This window comes from Macrosteles quadrilineatus, unplaced genomic scaffold, assembly GCF_028750875.1.
Source record: "Macrosteles quadrilineatus isolate MER2022 unplaced genomic scaffold, UCM_ALF_1.0 Scaffold_7__1_contigs__length_78375512, whole genome shotgun sequence".
NCBI lineage: Eukaryota > Metazoa > Arthropoda > Insecta > Hemiptera > Cicadellidae > Macrosteles > Macrosteles quadrilineatus.
In genome coordinates this window covers 33970031-33989149 of record NW_026542600.1, presented here as the reverse complement: position 1 = coordinate 33989149, position 19119 = coordinate 33970031, and the positions used below count along the sequence as shown (strand labels likewise).

The window sequence follows — 19119 nt, the reverse complement described above, 5'->3', positions numbered from 1 at the left end:
TGAAACTAAAGCTATTTTGTAGGCCTACATTTAATCCAACACTCACGGCACTAACATAACAACTCTGCTTTAGCGCCCCACTATATGTGAGGTCACCGGGCACCACAGAAACTTCTTCACACTGGCTTTTCATCAGGTCTGAACGTTGGCCATCTGTTCCTGATGCTGCAGTGGTAGCTGGAGTTGTGTGGTCTATATTCTTAGGAGTTGGACTTGGGACAGTTGCCAAAGATAGATCCATAGCTACGGAGTCTAGTTGTGATCGTGGGGCTGCAGACTGATTTAGCTTTTGATGGAGAAGGTCGCTTATCCTAGCTATGAAATCTTCATGTGACATCCCATTCTTTAGTATTTGGGAAGAACTGTAGCAGTGTGACACAAAAGTAACCTTAGCTTTGGTAATCTTAAAATCATAATTATATTATCTGTGAATGGTCTAGGTCTATTTTATCATGAATGCATTCGGCAGGAGAGCAAATAAGATGTTTCAGCTTCTTCCTCTTAAAACTTATTGTCAGATCTCGAAACGTGGTATCGTAGTCATTCTTGTACGGTTTACCAAAATACTGTGCCTTGGTGATGAGGCTGTATACAGCTGCACCAATGTGGTTACTTTGCAAAGCTAAGTGAGGGGTAAGACACTGGGATGTTTTAGGTCTCCCAAAACAAGTTCTGAACACAACAGCTACTCCAGCCGTCATGTTGCCTGAGTCATGCAAGTCTGTAGAAATGAAATACTATGAGCAAAGCCCACAGATTTATTATACCGATAACGTGTGATGACCTCGGCCATATGTGCTTTTACCACTGCTATAGAGGGGGTATGGTTATTAAACCACTTAGCTACCTTCTCCTGCTCACCTATAACTTCATGGTTTGATTCAGGAGAGAATATCAATAAATCAATCATTCAATCAATCAACTTCTTTATTTCATAAAATGCACAGATTGGTACATGAAATTGTGTCAACATAAGTTTTCTTATCTAGATCGCTAAAACTAGGGATTTTACAATAGTCAAAACAGAATATATATAACAATTAATGACCTTCAAATTGATTTTCCTTTCTTTAAATAATAATAAGTCCAGCTGATTAATAGATCAAATGCAAATTAAAGTAACCGAAAACAAACATAGAACAAATCAATGGAGATACTTAAATGTTTTAGTTTTTTAGTGATTTTCAATTACAAAAAAAATCTTGAATGGAGTAAAATGCTGATTCAATTAAAAATCTGTTTAATGATTTTAAAAATTTATTTGGATTTTTCTCCAATTTTAAAGTTTCTGGAAGGTGATGTAAAAATTTGTTTCCTAAATAACTAGTTTTTGTCTTACAAAATTCCAAATTGTGCTGCTCTACCAATCGGTGTGATCTTGTGTTATATTTATGAACCTAACCTATTGCAATTTTATCATTCATCAAAACAAATTTAATTGACTCATAAATGAAAAGACTGTAGACTGTGAATATTTTATGTATACAAAAGACTTGCCTTACCGAGGTCGTTGATCTTAAATTCAACATTATCCTCAATGCCCTTTTTTTGCTGGAGCAAAACTCTGTCCATGTTTTTTTTTTTTTTTTTTTTTTTTTTTTTGTGGTAGATCCATAGACACAGACGCCATAGGCAACATGTGAATGAATTGCATAATAGACTGCTTTTAACGTTTCAATATTACATGATGTAGCAATTCTTCTCAATGCGTAAAGGCTACCGGATGTTATTCTAATAAGATTGTTAATATGATTATCCCATGCCAGATTTTCATCTATGATTAAACTTAAAAATTTTGAGTGGTCTAATTGGGTCAATACATGATTATCAACAAATATTGTAGGCTTTATTTTGTTCCTAGTTTGTTTTGTTGAAAATGATACAAAATTGGATTTTTCTGAATTTAGAAGGAGATTCTTGCTATCTAAAAAGTCTTTAATTAATGATAAGCCAATATGGGATGATATTTCAATATTATTTTCAGTGTCAGCAGAGACAACCACATTTGTGTCATTTGCATAAAGACATATTATTTTTGTATCTCTGCCCCAAGTGACTTCTGGTAGACCCTTCAGGTAACAAAGGAACATTAAGGGACCTAAAATCGATCCCTGAGGGACTCCATATTGCACTGTTAATGGGTGAGAGGTACAAGTTTCTTTATACTTAATCTTTAAAGTTTCACGATAGATATTAATTTCCACAAATTGTTTTCTGCCGGTAAGATATGATTTAAACCATGCTAATTCTGTGTTTTTTACTCCGAGTGAGCAGAGCATATCTAATAGTTTAGAATGCTCTACACTATCAAAAGCTCTTGTCAGATCTAGAAAAACTCCAATTACCTTCTCCCCCCGTTCAATAGAATCAATGATCGACTCTACAAACTCGATACCAGCTGTTATAGTAGACTTTTTAAATTTGAAACAATGTTGTTGTTTGTCAAGAAGATTATTTGTTTCCAGATAATTTGAAAACTGAATAAACACAACTTTTTCTAAGATTTTAGAGAATACTGGAAGCAATGATATTGGTCTATAGCATCTAATGTATTCTGGATCTCCCTTTTTGAGAACAGGAATAACTCTGGCTATGACTATGTTTGTTGAGAATTTTTTCCTTTTTTTACTTGAATTTTTGTTTTGTTTTTTGACATTTTCTTGCTGTCTAATGTAGATTGTTCAATGGAGTTGGGTGCAGCCAGTTCATCCAAAACTTGAAACTTGAAACTGATTAGAAGTCAGAATTCTATTACTGTTTACTTTAATAATTTGAGATGAATGTTGAGTTTTTCGTCTTGACTCCTTTACTGTCCATGAAGGTCCAGGATCTTGAGTAATAACACTGAGCTGTGATATTTCATCTTCTGAATTTTTTACTTTTACCATTATCTCACTCACAAGGCTTACACTAAGACTAAATATTGTGTTGAAATACAGCATTGCTAATTGAGCCCTTTATAGAATTATATCACTCAATAATATGGGAGGGAATATATCCTGAAAGGGATCAGTTAACCAATCTTCTTTTTGAATACCTATCCTGAATGATAATATCAGTGAAAATAAGCAAGTAGATACCACATTCATGATTGTTGATCTGCTGTGGGACTTTTAACAGATTTTATTTTACACTCTGTGTCATCGTGGAGGTGTTTCTGCAGTGCTAAACATATCTTCATTGCATGTTCAAAATAATTAGTCTGCCCAAAGGCATAAAAATAATAAAACTCTTTACTTCTTGTGACGTACAGGAGTAGGCTCCAATGTGAGCCAGAGCCCCCTGGTCTATCCTGCTGGTGAGTCGTTTACTGGGATACAAACATGTGTTTTATTCTTTAAGTCTGCTGTTTTAAGTATATGATCAACATCATTGACACATTTAACGGCTTGTGCAACAATTGGATTCATTAATAATATCTGTGATTTATTGATAACTGTTTCAGATAGTAACTGATAGTAAAAATTAATAGATTCATCTGTTAGCCACTGATTACCCAATATCTCTAGGGTAGTTTTTGTTCTATCAGGTGGTGTGAACAGCTGTTGCTTATCACTTTGCATAACTTCAACTTCATTGTTTACATTGCTCTGAAGCAAGTTGTAACTTCCTACTGAGCTTGACATTTTCAGCGACTTACATTATTTACAGGAGTACTCATATGCGATACCTCAAAGTTACTAACTATCAATAACATCTGTAAAAATATTTGTAACCAACAAGCCACTAGTATTTTTTTTTTTTAATGAAACTTGTTTCAAAACTCTTTTCTGCTTCTTTCACTGCTAAATTAAATTAATAATTTTTCTCATTGATAATTCCATAGCGGAACTTGTTTTCCTAAAATGAACAAATATCAATTTCCTTGACTACACCAATTTCATTTGTACCATAAAATTTTACATTGTATTTCCTAAGATTTTTTGATGAATCTATATCAGTAATCGTAGCTGGCCAATAGGGATAGCCTTTGACTTCAGCAAAGACCCTTTCTTTTCTGCTTCTCTCACTGCTAAATTAAATTTAGAATTTTTCTCATTGATAATTCCATAGCGGAATTTGTTTTCCTAAAATGAACAAATATCAATTTCCTTGACTACACCAATTTCATTTGTACCATAAAATTTTACATTGTATTTCCTAAGATTTTTTGATGAATCTATATCAGTAATCGTAGCTGGCCAATAGGGATAGCCTTTGACTTCAGCAAAGACCCTTTCTTTTCTGCTTCTCTCACTGCTAAATTAAATTTAGAATTTTTCTCATTGATAATTCCATAGCGGAATTTGTTTTCCTAAAATGAACAAATATCAATTTCCTTGACCACACCAATTTCATTTGTACCATAAAATTTTACATTGTATTTCTTAAGATATTTTGATGAATCTATATTAGTAATCGTAGCTGGCCAATAGGGATAGCCTTTGACTTCAGCAAAGACCCTTTCATCGGTCTTGAATTTATTTTTAGTTTAGCCCATACTTTAGGCACAAAACTATAGGCTACTCATCAAAATATAAAAATAATTCTGTTATGGTAAAAATAAATTATCTAGATAAATGTAATAATGAGTTGCACATAAAAACCAAATAAGTGGGATGGGAGTTGAACCCACTATTTTTGCTTTCTAGGCAAGTTGTAGTTACCAAACATACCCTAATAACATACCCTTAATAAAACAGGCTGCTGATAATAGATTTCTTTACAGGTTACAGCTTATGTAAGTTGTTATGTCAGAATTTAGCCATTTTTACTAAGTTACAGAATTTATACATATTAGGTTATCTATATATGGTTATCTTTAAGTTTTTTTTACTAAGTCCTGGAAAACAGGATATGCACACCAAGAAGGTTTCATTCAAATCAATGTTTAAAAACCAAACCAGACATGATAACAAACCGTCTTACTCCTGTACAACTGAGGCGCCTACTCTGCAAAATTTATTTACACATTCAGTACCACCCACAGCTACTTCCTCAGCCACCTCAACCCAAAGTACCTCGACTGTGCTCAAACCTCATAAATGCTTTAGCAGTTCTTCAACCCTACTTTACCTAAGGGCCAAGGCTCACAACCCATTACCTTACCAACTTACCAAACCCACCCAACCCACTATAACAATCGCAACAACAACCAATAACCAAATAACCTTACTCGTATTAATAAATGTGACTCGACACAAGCAACGCCTCTCAAAGATCTTACTCGTTCTAAGTTCGCAGAAGACCACAGTCGTCAAACAGCTCTAGTGGGCTCATCACAAAACTTTTCTCTTTTCTTGGAAGATGAGCTAATTTATTGATCACGAAAATAGAAACAAAGAGGAGAACTTCAACACACAAAGAAATAAGAAAATATAACAAGTACACAGTAAAGAACATATGTGTCTGATTAATGTTTGTGTCCTATCTGATCAGTACAAGACCCAACAGATCAAGACTTGCTAGCGATGGAGTTGAGGGATCGACTGACAGTGTTCCAGAAAAAATCACCTTCCATCAAACGAACCCCTGTTGTCTACATCAGTTCTCAGTCCAGTCATGAGGAGGTTGAGAATTGGCTTAAACAAAAGGGATTCAATGAGCAGTGAGTATCTAGTTTCTTATTTAACAATATGGTAAAAAGTACAAAATTACCACAAATGATTCCAGGTTTTTTTCAGTTTGTAAGGTAAGCCTTGTATTAAAACATCTCCTCTGCTTAGGAATACAAATTCAAGTTTTAGGAGGTGAAAATTTCCTTAAAAAAGGAATACCTGTAACAACTTCTTGAAAATTTAAACCTTTTGTATTGGATTGTTTGGTATACATATTCTAAAAATGCAAACTTGTTTTATCTCATACAATATGTTTATCAATCTGTGGTGTTCTTTGGAAGACTTATATTTATTTCTATTACATTCACATAGCTTAACATTCTAGTATATGGAAAGTGCAAGTATGAATCAGAATGTAGTGTTTGTTGTTCATGTTCCCTTCTTTAAAATAAAGTGGAATAATATTAAGAGATCTGACATATTCTCTGTAAATATTTACACTGATACCATTAGAAAACACCCAGCAAGAAGGGTACGGCAGTAATGAAGAACTGAAGGGCGGATGTTGTCATCACCAGCTCCCTTCTTGATATCCAAGCGCTCCAACTTCAGGTTGATCTCCTCTTTGCTAAATCTTACAGTTCTGATGGTGTTCAAGACTGAATAGTTATGAGTACTGGAGGAGCATGAAGACGGGGAACTGAAGAAAGTGGCAAAAATATTATATTTCTCTTTGGGATCCTTGGCTTCGATTCCATCAAGATAAATATGGGAATGTATATCAGATGTTTTTCTCTCGCTTTGACGACTCCTCCAAAAAGTTCGAGGATATGTTTGCTTCTAAATTAGCCATATAGAGCTTGTAGCATTCTCGCGACAGAGATCTGCAGGCAGCTCTCAACTTGGCAAACTCATAGTAGTGGGCTAAATAAGGCTGCTTTTGTAACGCCTGTGAGCAATCTTCTTCTGTATGATGAGGTTTTTGAGTTCCCTACTAAACCATCTCGGGAAATGCGTGATGCCGAAACTTTTCAACAGACTCGCACAGGTGGTTACACTGCCCAGGATGCTCTGCAAGCGGCTAAACTTGTCTTCCATTGGAATTTCCTGGTCGATGAAGCTCATATGTCAGCTAGTTGTAGCGTGGTAAAAACAGACGGAAGGTCAAATTTCCATAAATTAGGGAACTTTTGTGTTCAAACAGAAATAAATGGATCTTACATTTGAGTGTCTAGTATGGATGGGATCTTTAAAAGTTTAAATTATTTGACAAGACAATTTTTCAAACAAATTGACATATTTGAACACATGTGATAGCTATTGGCCTACCTTCCTTTAGCATTCATTTGAGTAATCTAGGAATATTAATACTGAAAACTGAAAAAGTCAAGTAAACCCAAATCTTTACAAATGAGTGGTTTTGGAGTGCCTAGGACAACATTCAAAAGAGGGTCGCAGCATTTTGTACAAAACAAAGGATAATTTTTTCAAAATTTATAAGGTAGGCCTACTTGTTACCAAAGTCCCCAAAAGGCAATTTTTTCCTGATATTTTTACAGGACTATTTCTTTGAAAGTATTATTGGGGAATTTTTCTGAATTTGGGTGAAAAACTGTGTATTCAGGTAATTTTAACCTCTATATGGTATTTAAATTATCTAGGGCCAATAAGTACACGTACAATAAACAAAAGCCTGTCACTAGTTTTATTCTGATCCAAAAACGTTATTATTTTTCAGAACGAGATCCTACCTGAAAGGACTGAGTGGGGAAAATATGTTTAACTTAAACAAGAGTGAGCTTCAGAAGTTCTGTGGTCAACAGGAAGGAAACAGACTTTACTCCCAGCTGATCCTTTCTCGGACTGTCACTGAGGTAACAGAACACTATTCATTCATTAGAAAAAATGAAAAGCTACAGGTGAGGGACAAAAAACACTGCCATCAAGCGATTAGCCTTTGTAGTTCTACAGTCACTTAAAAATGGCCGCCATCCTGGATTCACTTGCCAAGAGTGAACTGAGAAGACTTATTCATTTTCTGCAAGAATAAAGGGATTGCTGGAAGAATTTACTCAAGAAGCAGACAATCTTGTTAATCGAGAATAGTTAGAGAAAACTGCATAGGTTAACATTAACTGCTTTTTCTATAGAATTTTTGGAGGTTTCAAGACCTGTTGTCTACTCTGTCACTGAAGATTGAGACATACTCTTTTGGCCCTTAGATGTTGAAAGCTGACTATAAGAGTGAGGAATTTGTATTCTTAATCTCCTTCATAATGAGATTCAGATATAACTATTCTTAAACTTTTAGTACCATCCTTGCAGAACACCATTATTTATAAAGCATTATCCATAAACTAAAAACACTCTCTGATGAACTTCTGCTACACAATTCCCGCGTACTTGCAGAAAATGAATAATGCTTCACAATCTAATCTTGGCAGGAGAGTCAGTAACGGCAATTACTAAGAAGGGGAGCTAGACATGGGGAAAATATGAGATAGCTGCAGAATTGTCCAGTTCTTTTGTCAATTATTAGACGTGGTCTATACTACACCTGAGTGACAACTTACTCCTTACTCCTTTACACTTACTCCTTTAGACTTACTCCTTTATATTTTTCACTAATACTTTCTCCTAGTTACACCTATGAACATTTACACCTAAGAAGGCATTGGCCTCTTCATTAATTATCCTTAAACATTCTCATGAATTTTTTTCATTTAGTATACTGTGAGTGCGATTGAAGCATCCTCTATAATACATGCCATTTATGCTTAGCAGTTTTTTATTTATTTTTTTTTATTTTTTTTTTAAATAAAGGTATGGTGGTGTTAACTTTAACAGATAAGTAGATATAATTCTATCACATAATAATGATCACCAGAAGTAGCGCTGCTATTTTTCAGCTTCAAATAGCTTCAAATTGAGCAACTTACTTTATTAAGATACATTGTTGTTTAACACATTCGCTGCTGAAAACCTTTAAACAGGCGCTCGCCAATTGCGGCGAGGCCCGGGCGGAGCCCCGACGCGCTAACTGAATCAGCGATCGCTATTGGTATTGAAATATCTCAGTAAGACGAATCACAAAAGAGCAGTGGTGATTGTTCTGCGTTACTCCGAAAGTGGACGTAGTTCACTGAAACACCCAAAGGTAGCAGCACTGCCTGGATCAATAACCAGAGTCTTTGTAATACGGCTCGAACAGAGAAAATCCCCGAAAACGGGACAAAAGCATTGCCAGACGGGATTTTACGGGAAATCTTTGTACCAACCTACACCAGAATAAAGCTCGCATTATAAGCTACAGGCTGGTAAAGACTACAACGTTCCCCCGACAATGGCTGAACCACACTGATCCGGCAAACAATGCAATGCGCGCTACCCCACCGGTGGATCCCCCGCTCCTCAGCTGAGACGCGCGGGGTCCACCGGTGGACCCGCCGCATCGAATGTGTTAAGTTTAACTATTGGTGGTTTATTATAAATTAACTTAATATGTTGAACTTTCCAGTACAATCCAAACAAGTCAATTGAGCTGTGTGAAAAGCTGGCCAAAGCTAAGCAAAAAGTTGATGTTGAAAACAGCACTGAAGGTAAGTCTGATATTTTGTTTATATAGGCTATGTTTTCCATCTGCAATAGCCTCTATCTTATTAGGTCAGTTTGCGAGTGAAGGCTTAACTGATAGTCGTTTGGCCGGATAGACCGATGTGATGTAGAACACATTATGGTACGGTTTTGGGATCAAAATCAAAAGCATATTTGTACACTGTAGTAATAGAGCTTAGTTTATTATAGAAAAACAACTCAACATTCACGTCCGGCTGATCTCGATCAGTAAAAAAAATGTTTTACGTGGCCGATTAAAAGGATAACAATGTTTTGACAACAAAAAATCGTCTAAGCAATGTTTGACTGAAAGGTGGTTGTATAAGATAGAGACTACTGTAGTAAAAACAAAGCTCTTCAAAGATTATCTGTCTAAAGATCTTATCTTTAACAATAATTTTGTAACAAGGGTCAGAACTAGAAGTCTTACTATGCTCCAATCCACATTCACCATGTAGTACAAAGCGACAATAAAGTATAAACCATGTATTTCCAATCCTTTAGGAAATCTGCATTTGGCAAAATCTTTAGGAACTTTAAATTGCTCCCTAACTTTCCACATTTTCTTCAGCTTTTTTACAACTGTACCAAAGTCAAAATCCAAATCAGTAAGTCAAACTGTTTATCTGTAAAATGCATAAATTTACAGAAATAGGAAAAATGTACTTAGCACCTTCAGGAGGGTCGCAACCTGCATGAGAATAAGCATGTTTCCAGTGACCACAACTATCTCCTATAAACCTGTAATGCTCGGTGAATATGAAATGGGGCATAGGGAATGTGGCCTGCCCTAGGAGGAGTTGATTTACATGTTGTAGGAATACAAAATTGACTTGTACTTCATGTAAAGTTGTGAAATAACAAACTTTGTAAAAAAAATATCATGGGCGGTGTGCCTCAAGACCTACAAAATATAGCTCTTACCACCATGAACTATGTGATACAAGTAAACCTTTTCCTTGATGTGGTTTTGATAGTTAAAATTGTGAATAGGACCATTTGGTTATTGTGTAGATCAATTTTTTTATATGCCTTGTCCATGCAATGGACTTTTGAAATTAATTCAAATGTGTAGTACATTATTCCCTTTGTTATAGGATCATTATACAATTTGTGTCTTCCTTTTTAAAAATAGTTTGCCAATTGTGTAGCATTTTATTCAATTTAGTTGGCTTAGTTATTGACTCAAAATGTTAGTTCTGAAAAATTTGTTTTAAGTTAAAATAAATATAATTTTTTGTTAATAATATTATAATACTTGTTCATCAGTAAAAAAAACATTAGGTTTCAATTTTAAGTTTAAAATTATTTTTATATAATAATAGGTTAGTTTCTATACGATGGACTTTACTAAAATCTCATGACTGATGGGCCTTAAGACCTATAAAATGTAGCAAAAATACTTGTAACAATATCAGCTAGTTGCAGGATCATACAAATTTAGTTGAGAAAGTAAATTCTGATAGATTTATTTTTCTATTCTTCACCACAGTTAAACTATATAGTCAATGATTAAATGTCTATACAGTTTATTACAGGGACTTTTACGTATGTTGCAGGACCATAAATTCTGTTGGTTGTGACCTATGCCATCTTTTATGTGTAAATTGAACTTAAGTATCAAAATTTATAGTTATAATTTTATTGGAACGGCAAGTCAAGTCTGCTGAAAAAGAATAAAACACAAGAAGTATGTAGAAGACTTGTTTGTTAGGGATGAATGTGCAGCTTATTTATATCTTCTACAAAAAAAACCATTAATTGTAAATTGTAATATTGTATTTCAATGAAGATTATATTGCCATATTGTATAATAAAGTATTTATTGATATTTGTTGTATTTTTTCACCATTGCTCAAACAATTACTATTTGTAACAACATTTCAATCTTAAAAGCAAATATATTTACTTAGACGTTAAAAATACATTTGTTATACTGAAAAAACTATGTGTGAGTAAAAACTATCATTAAGAGGATATTTATTTATATATAATTATAAATTCTGAATTATTTATATAATTCTATCTTTTGAAGAGAAACCTTCAAAACTGTTGATAGTAAAATTATATGGCTCCTATAAAACGAACATACAATGTAGAGGTGTGCGTTATTTAACGGAATAGGAAAAATAATACTATTAATGAAGTGTCACCACGCCCAAAATGTGTATCTATTACCGTGGTAGTGATAATAGGTTACTGAGAATATCCTATTATTTTGAAGTCATTTGAACTCTTATAACTAGTGAGTGAAATACTGGTGATCTTGTCTTCCTATTAACGGCAAGCATCACAAAATATTATAGTACACTGGGAAGACGATTATTTTTCTAACGTCTAAACTGTTAGAATTTTTATTTGTTACTTATTTTTTTAAATTTTATGAAAAGAAGGCTCAGGAATAAATTGGAAAGTATGAGATGATCTAAAAGTTTTAAATGCAGATTTTTATTTTTAGTGCTCAGTGGTGGAAATATTTCATTTTTCAGAGCCTATTATAATTATACCCCTTTACAGGGTGCCATATAAGTTTACCCTAGGAACCTTTCTTAAAGCTTCAGTCTACGTTTAGAATGTTTAAATCTAGGAAAAAGGTAAATTGTTTGCAACAGACTGTAATGTTAATGTTTTAGATAGTGCAGAGTGTAAGGAATTTTTAAATATAATAAACTTCAATGGGTTCGAAATAAATATCAAAGAGGTGACTAGACCCATTAGCAATACTTGCATCGATAATATTATAACAAATAAAAAACTCACATTGACAAATATTTTTGTAGATGACATAGGCCTTTCTGATCATAGTGCCATTTGGGCTGAAATACCCAATTTAAAATGTAAAGTAGAAAATAAAAAGTATACCTTAAGGCTCGTCACACACTGCATCAGGCGTTCCAGTTCCGGCGATCAGTCTATGCGAGGTCAGCGGTACTGTGAGTTGAAGAAGTGTTTAACCAACAAAAAATTAGTTAGTTTTAACAAAATTTGGAAGAGGAGGAGCGTCGGCGACAGAAGAGGTTGTGGGTGCAGAGTATAAACTTGAGTAGAATAAATTAGGGAGAATTTCATACCTTGTTCCCACGTTTAATTTAGGACAACCAAAGTTTTTCATTATTTCCAGATGAGTTTTGAGAAATTTATGGAACTTCTGTATTAGCAGGGTACTCCTGTACTAGCACAATCAGTTTCTCTTCTAATGACATTTTGTAACAAAACGTACAGCGTAAACAATCACCACAAAACCACGTCTGCTGCTACTGTCAGTCACTGTCACGTGGTGAGTACAAGTCGTCTGCGCATGCGCGAGCTCTCCGGCGCCGGAAGCTTGCCTGAAGCCTATCGCTTCTCATCCGAAATAATTTTACCGGACTGAACCTGACGCACCGGTCCAGATGCAGTGTGGGGACTTCCATTTAAATTAATGGTTTTCGAATTTACCTGATCCGGCATGCCTGATCCGATTTTACCGGACTCAGTGTGTGACAAGCCTAAAGAGAAGATTTACACCAGAGGCTATTCACAAATTATAAGAGTCAATAAAGCAACCAGATTGGAAGGTAGAGTTAATCAAGTCAGCAAATGAAAATTAAGATAACTTTTTAAGAGAGTTCATGTTAAATATGAATGAGTCGTTTCCTCTAAAACCTTTTAGGCAACAAAATGTTAAAGTAACAAATGGATAACAGAAGGTATAAGAATTTCTAGTAAGAAAACAAGACTACTCTACAGTGAAATAAAGATGAATAAAAGTGCCTAGTTGCAAAATTACTACAAGATGTATGGATGAATATTTAGAAAATTTGTAAGGGCAGCTAAGCGTAAGGCAAATGATGACTATATTAAAAGATCTAACTGTAAGAATAATAAGAATAAGAAATAAAGAAACATAAAGAATGAGTTGGTAATGATACAAAAGAATAATAATTACATACAAGAAATATTAATTAACAGAAAAGCCATCAACAACCTCATAGTTATTCCTAATTACTTTAATATCCATTACTTAAAAATACAACAACAACTGAAAGTTCAAAGTTTGCCACATATAGCAATTGGGTGCTGTAGTAAGGTAGCCAGCCCAGAGAATACAGAATTTACATTTAAAGAAGTAAAAGAGAAAGACACATCCAGATTTATAATATGTATTTGTTGTTTTTATAACCATTCCTCATGTTTTGCTGTTTTTATCCTGTTGAATTATTTTGACACTATTTATTGTAATTATTTTGACACAATTTATTGTACAGTGTACATAATTACATAAAAATGAATAAAGATATTTGAAATGAATTGTGTTAAAAATTATTAAGTCAATATTGAACAAGAGATCCACAGGTTGGGATGATATTCCAGTTAGATTAATTAAGGGCTGCAAAGAGTACATAGCTGCACCATTTACAAAAATAATAAATCAATCATTAAAAACTGGTGAATTTCCAACAAACCTCAAAACTTCAATCATAAGGCCAATTTTTAAGAAAGGAAATAGAATCTTAATTGAAAACTATGGCTCTGTCTCACTATTGCCTGTGTTTTCTAAAATAATTGAATAGGTGGTAAACACACAACCAACAAAGAATATTTAGAATCAAACGGATTAATTAAAAACAGTCAGCATGGTTTTAGGAAATCACACTCGACAAATAATGAATTTGGAAATCATTGAAATCAATGACTTGCCCCAAAATATTCTTTCAGAATTAATTCTTTTTGAAGATGATACATCTGCTTTTGTGAAAGGCAACTCAATGTGGGAAGTGCAAATTTCAGTAAACAAAACTTTGGAAGATCTCAGTATTCAAATATCTCAAAAGGTTCAAACGTGAAGGGGGGTGCAAGTTACTTTTCAGCCACCCTGTATACACAAATGACCTCCCAGAGAATGTAAATGCAAAAGTAATCATGTTTGCAGATGACACTACAGCACTTGTAAAAGGAAAGAATTTATTAGATATAAAGGAAAACGCAGAAGCTACCATACTAGATCTAGAGCATTGGTTTGTTATAAACAGCCTTCATTTAAAAACTAGCAAGCCGAGTTTGGTTCATTTTAGAAATTTACAGAGTAGGGATGGAGAGTTGAAACTAAGAATTAGCGGTAATGATATGAAATGCCAGTTCAGTAAAGTTATTAGGTATTGTGTTTTGTTTAGCAATTTGTTTTGTTTCATTTCTGATTAGCTTTCCTACAAATTTTGTACTTATAACATTTTTATAAAACCAATACTTAGGGAGATATAAAATTTGAATTTTGTTAAAAGCTTCGTTTCAGAGTACAAAATTTTGATTTCCTCTATATATTTTTTTAAATAGAAATAATATGCAAATATGGTTCAAACAAAAGTTTTAGTACGTCTTTCAAGGTTTACAAACATATTATTGGTTATTCATCTAGGTGAACTGGTGAAGAGCTGGTCGTCAGCGAAGTGAGCGCATGCACGCTAGTTTAACACCTTGCTTCGCTGCGTTTTCGCATCTGGCCCAGTCAATAAACGCGCAAACTGCTTTTTTCGTAGCTAAATAGTGGAAAGCTGGATTTTTTATATGTGAAAGAACCACTGAAGACATGTATTTTCGAAAAATCTCCTATTTTCCAATTTAAGCTCCCCCCCCCCCTCCAAACTTGGAAATCGCAGACGTTAACTTTTATAGTGGATTTAGTTCAAATTCTACACAAGCTATCGTATTGAAATTTGATTTGTATTTTTTATAATTAGTTTATCAACAACGTTTGTACGAAACGTATTTTCAAAAAATTATTTTCAAAGAAATATATAACATTTTAACTTTGATAATGTTTATAGTTTAGAGAGTGGGGAGCGAGCTGGCGTAGTGGTTAGAGCGCGGGACTTCAGTCCCTGAGGTCCCGGGTTCGATCCCCGCCAAGTCACCAATGGATTTATCTAAGTGATAATGCCGCAACCCCTAGGTCTAGCCTGAAGTAATGTGAAAAACAATCCCAGGCTCGTGCCTAGCGTCCTAGGACAAAAAAAAATATTTTAGAGTACACAATTTTGTTTTACCCTCTATATATTTTTACAAAATAAAATACGCAAAATGTGTCAGAATCAAAATTTTAGTATGTTTCTTAAGGTTTATAAATATATATTTGGTTAGTCATCTGAACAAACTGATGTAGTGTGGGCGTCGGCAAAGACAGCGCGTATCCGCGGGCGTAGGTAAGCTGCTCCCCCGTGCCTGGGACGCCAGCGAGTGCGTCGTGCAAAATGCTTGTCTTGACTGTACTCTTTCATTCCTGACCTAATCTCTTAATCCCTTCCTTGCGGGTGTGAGTAAACTGTTCTCCCTTAAGCTGTTGCATACATTCGATTTATGTTCACTAAACTATTGAGTTACAGACTAGTTAGAGTTTAATTGTGTAATATAATGTAAGTAATAAGTTGAGGTAACAAATAAATTACAGCAACCCATTCTAGCTTCCAAACACTTTGGCCCAATTATAGTCTTTAGAAAGTAAAAAAATTGAACACTGCTTAAAATTGTATAACTACTGAAATAACAAATATAGGGTTATCAAATCTGTGTTGCTCTTGAATAATGCACAAATTAGCATTCCACTTATAATACTTACGTTCAAAAGTTTTCGAGTTTTAGGGATATATTAAATAATTGAAAACATTTTTTAATGGTAAAATGTTGTATTTCCTTGTCTTGTGAAATATTAATGAATAGTCTATTAATTCACACCAATCATAAATGTAATCAAACGATCTTTATGATCAATAAAGATCCAAACTATAGAAAAGCTCAAACTTAAAAAAAAACATTGATTTCTTATCAATAAAACATCACATTTTATTTATTTATAGGCTATTAATTTATTTATATTTATTTATTTTACTTTTTCTTTTAATTCTTGACCCTCATTGGTCAAGTAATGTTCCCGTGTAGTTAACTAAAACTATGATGTTATGTAAGTAAACAATGCTGTTTTGTGAAACTTTTCAATTTTAAGAACTGAACTGTAACGGCATAAAAAAAACGGTCGTAGGTAAAATATCAAAATAAACTCTTGAAAATGATTAAGGTTTGTCACTGTAAGTTGTTTGAAGATAAAATAAAACCAAGATAAGATCAACCCTGTTTTAATACTAATTTCTAAAACTCATCACATAAACAAAAACAAACAAAAAGTCAGCTGATAAATATTACAATTAAATAAGGTATTTAAAGACAGTACAACACTTCCCCCTTAAAATTAACCTGAGCTCTATTAAGTATTTTGTTGGATATCGTCCCTGTCATCGGTGTAGAACTCATGCAGCTCTCCCTTTCATTAATTCTAACTTGAGTCCTCGTAGCTCATCCAACAACCCATTACATTCTTCTAGGACTCGCTTCAACCGAATATTTACAGACCCATATTTATGTTGTAGGACACCTTCTAGTTCTTCTAGAGTTTTCTGCTCTTCACCTAGTTGTTCTTGAACTTTGACCGCAGCACCAGTATCCAACTCAAAATAGTTACGCTTGTCATCAATGGTGCATTCTAACATAATTTTCCTCGGTCTGTTGACAGCTTCTGGTTGATAAATACTATCACACAGTTTAGATAGTTTACTACTTTTTTTCTGCCTATCTACAATGGATAACATAGACATGAATGGTGCATTTTGACACTCACCCTCATCGTCATATTCATTATCTGGTGAAGCGTCGTCAGTTTGTAGCATGTTTTGCTTCTTTCTCCTTGTTGTTCTTGAACTTTCTTCAGAGGTTTGGTATCCTTGTGTTCTTTCCACACTTGAAGATGTTTCTCAAAATCCTTGTATTTTTCCTTGGACATATCACTCTTGTACTCTACTCTAGCCTTCTTCACACTGTCCAGATGTGCTTTGGTCACCACAGCTTTGCGGAACTTCTCCTCACATTCCCTTGGATCAATACTGGCAACTCGCATGCTGTTGACCTCCTCCATAGAGTCCTCAGAAGTACAATTTGACGATTTATAGCTGTTCTTTGAGCACAGCTGAGATCTACTATTGGTGGTAGAGCTAGCTCTATTTGGAGTGGAGTATACATCGTGGTTTTTAAATTTATATTTGCTGTAAAGCTGGTGACTTTCTAGTTCCTTCGTCCTGATTTCTCTAGCTTCATCTCTCGCCTGTCTCTTGGTGGCCAATCGAGTCTCAGGCTCTTTGGATATCTGGTCGAGTGCCGGGTGATTAAATCCCTTCCTATCGTGGTACCGGCCTCCTGTCAATGACTTATTGTATTCCACTATGTTTCCACCTTTCTTAGTTCTGTGGTCATTCTCTTTCTGAAGCTCAATGTTGAATAGTTTCAACCATTCCCTTCCAAATACACTGTCTACATTTCCCCGAATAACGTATAGGTTGCCCACAGACATCTGATCTTTATAACAAATTTTGACTGTTGCAAAACCTACGGGGCGAATCATTTCTCCTGTATATGTCCCTAACCGTATTCTTGTCCTATTTAGAATCTTTTCCGGAAATAATTTTTGAAACAGATGTAAAGGTATTGTACTGACCGCAGCACCAGTATCCAACTCAAAATAGTTACGCTTGTCATCAATGGTGCATTCTAACATAATTTTCCTCGGTCTGTTGACAGCTTCTGGTTGATAAATACTATCACACAGTTTAGATAGTTTACTACTTTTTTTCTGCCTATCTACAATGGATAACATAGACATGAATGGTACATTTTGACACTCACCCTCATCGTCATATTCATTATCTGGTGAAGCGTCGTCAGTTTGTAGCATGTTTTGCTTCTTTCTCCAACAAACTTTGCTGAGATGTCCCTTTCTGTCGCAATTCCAACAATTTATGTCTTTAGGAATTTCACAGATACTAACGTGATGGTTTCCTCCACACCTGAAACAAGCTGTAGTACCCTTTCTTCCTTGCGAATATCCAGTGTTCCTCCTTCCTTGAATCTGAAATTGTTCTTCCACTTTTGAATACAAATTTGATTCTTGGATTTTTGCAGTTTCACTTTTGATCTGTTCAAAGTTACTAGCTATTTCAATACACTGGTTAAAGTTTTTATTTTCATGAATTTCCATTAATCTTGACAACAACTTTTCATCATGAAGCCCCGAAATAAACTGCTGCCGCAAGTGGACGTCAGTTGTCGAAGAGAAACATTGTGGATATTTGAAATCACATTTACTGGCTAAGTTTTTTAGGTCTTTGGCAAAACTACCCACAGATTCACAAGGTTTCTGGACTCGTTTAGTGAATTTGTGTTGCTCCGCGATAATACTACCTTTAGGCTCAAGTAATATTTGTAAAGTTTCACACAATTCATTGTAACTTTTATCTTCTGTGTTAGATGGGCTTAGGCTAATCCTTAGATCATGGAATACTTTAGGTGTTAACAAATTTATAAGATACTGCTTTTTCTTTACTTCTGATGTGATTTCATTTAAGTCAAAAAAATTATCTATTCTCACCATGTAGGATGTCCATGTCTCATTGTCTTCATCGAATTTATCAAAATTAGAACAAAACATTGGTTTGTTCGGTACCACTATGCGTTCCTCCTCTAGTTCCTGATGTTTTCTACCGTTCTTCCTCATCCTCGTCGCCATTGTAAGTTGTTTGAAGATAAAATAAAACCAAGATAAGATCAACCCTGTTTTAATACTAATTTCTAAAACTCATCACATAAACAAAAACAAACAAAAAGTCAGCTGATAAATATTACAATTAAATAAGGTATTTAAAGACAGTACAGTCACATGAACGAAGCATGAACGAAGTCCGTCATTTTTTTGCGAATCGCTTACTAGCGATTTGAACGAAGTATTTCCGCGAAATCGCACCACTCAAATAACTTTAATTTCTCTTGCAAGGTTTACTCAGTTTTTTCTCTTCCTGTACTGTTTCCCTCCATTCTCCCGTGGCTTGTCTTGCACACTATTGATCTTAACATACTTGGAATGACACCAGCTCACTCACAAAGGGTAAACACA

General features: G+C 34.5%; 1 protein-coding gene across 4 annotated transcripts in view; it reads left to right on the top strand.

Annotated features, from left to right (window-relative positions):
* The window catches only part of LOC128999170 (epidermal growth factor receptor kinase substrate 8-like), a 78221-nt gene extending 67238 nt beyond the window's left edge, over nucleotides 1-10983 (top strand). For 3 of the 4 annotated variants that reach the window (XM_054425563.1, XM_054425564.1, XM_054425565.1), the window contains 4 exons: nucleotides 5419-5587; nucleotides 7276-7411; nucleotides 9055-9136; nucleotides 10712-10983. In XM_054425563.1, the coding sequence (XP_054281538.1) occupies nucleotides 5419-5587; nucleotides 7276-7411; nucleotides 9055-9136; nucleotides 10712-10719 (395 nt within the window). In that variant the 3' untranslated portion in view covers nucleotides 10720-10983. Of the gene's footprint in view, nucleotides 1-5418; nucleotides 5588-7275; nucleotides 7412-9054; nucleotides 9137-10711 lie in introns of those variants that run through there. The other variant, XR_008491244.1, reaches the window with a different exon arrangement.
* The last annotated feature ends 8136 nt before the right edge of the window (nucleotides 10984-19119 follow it).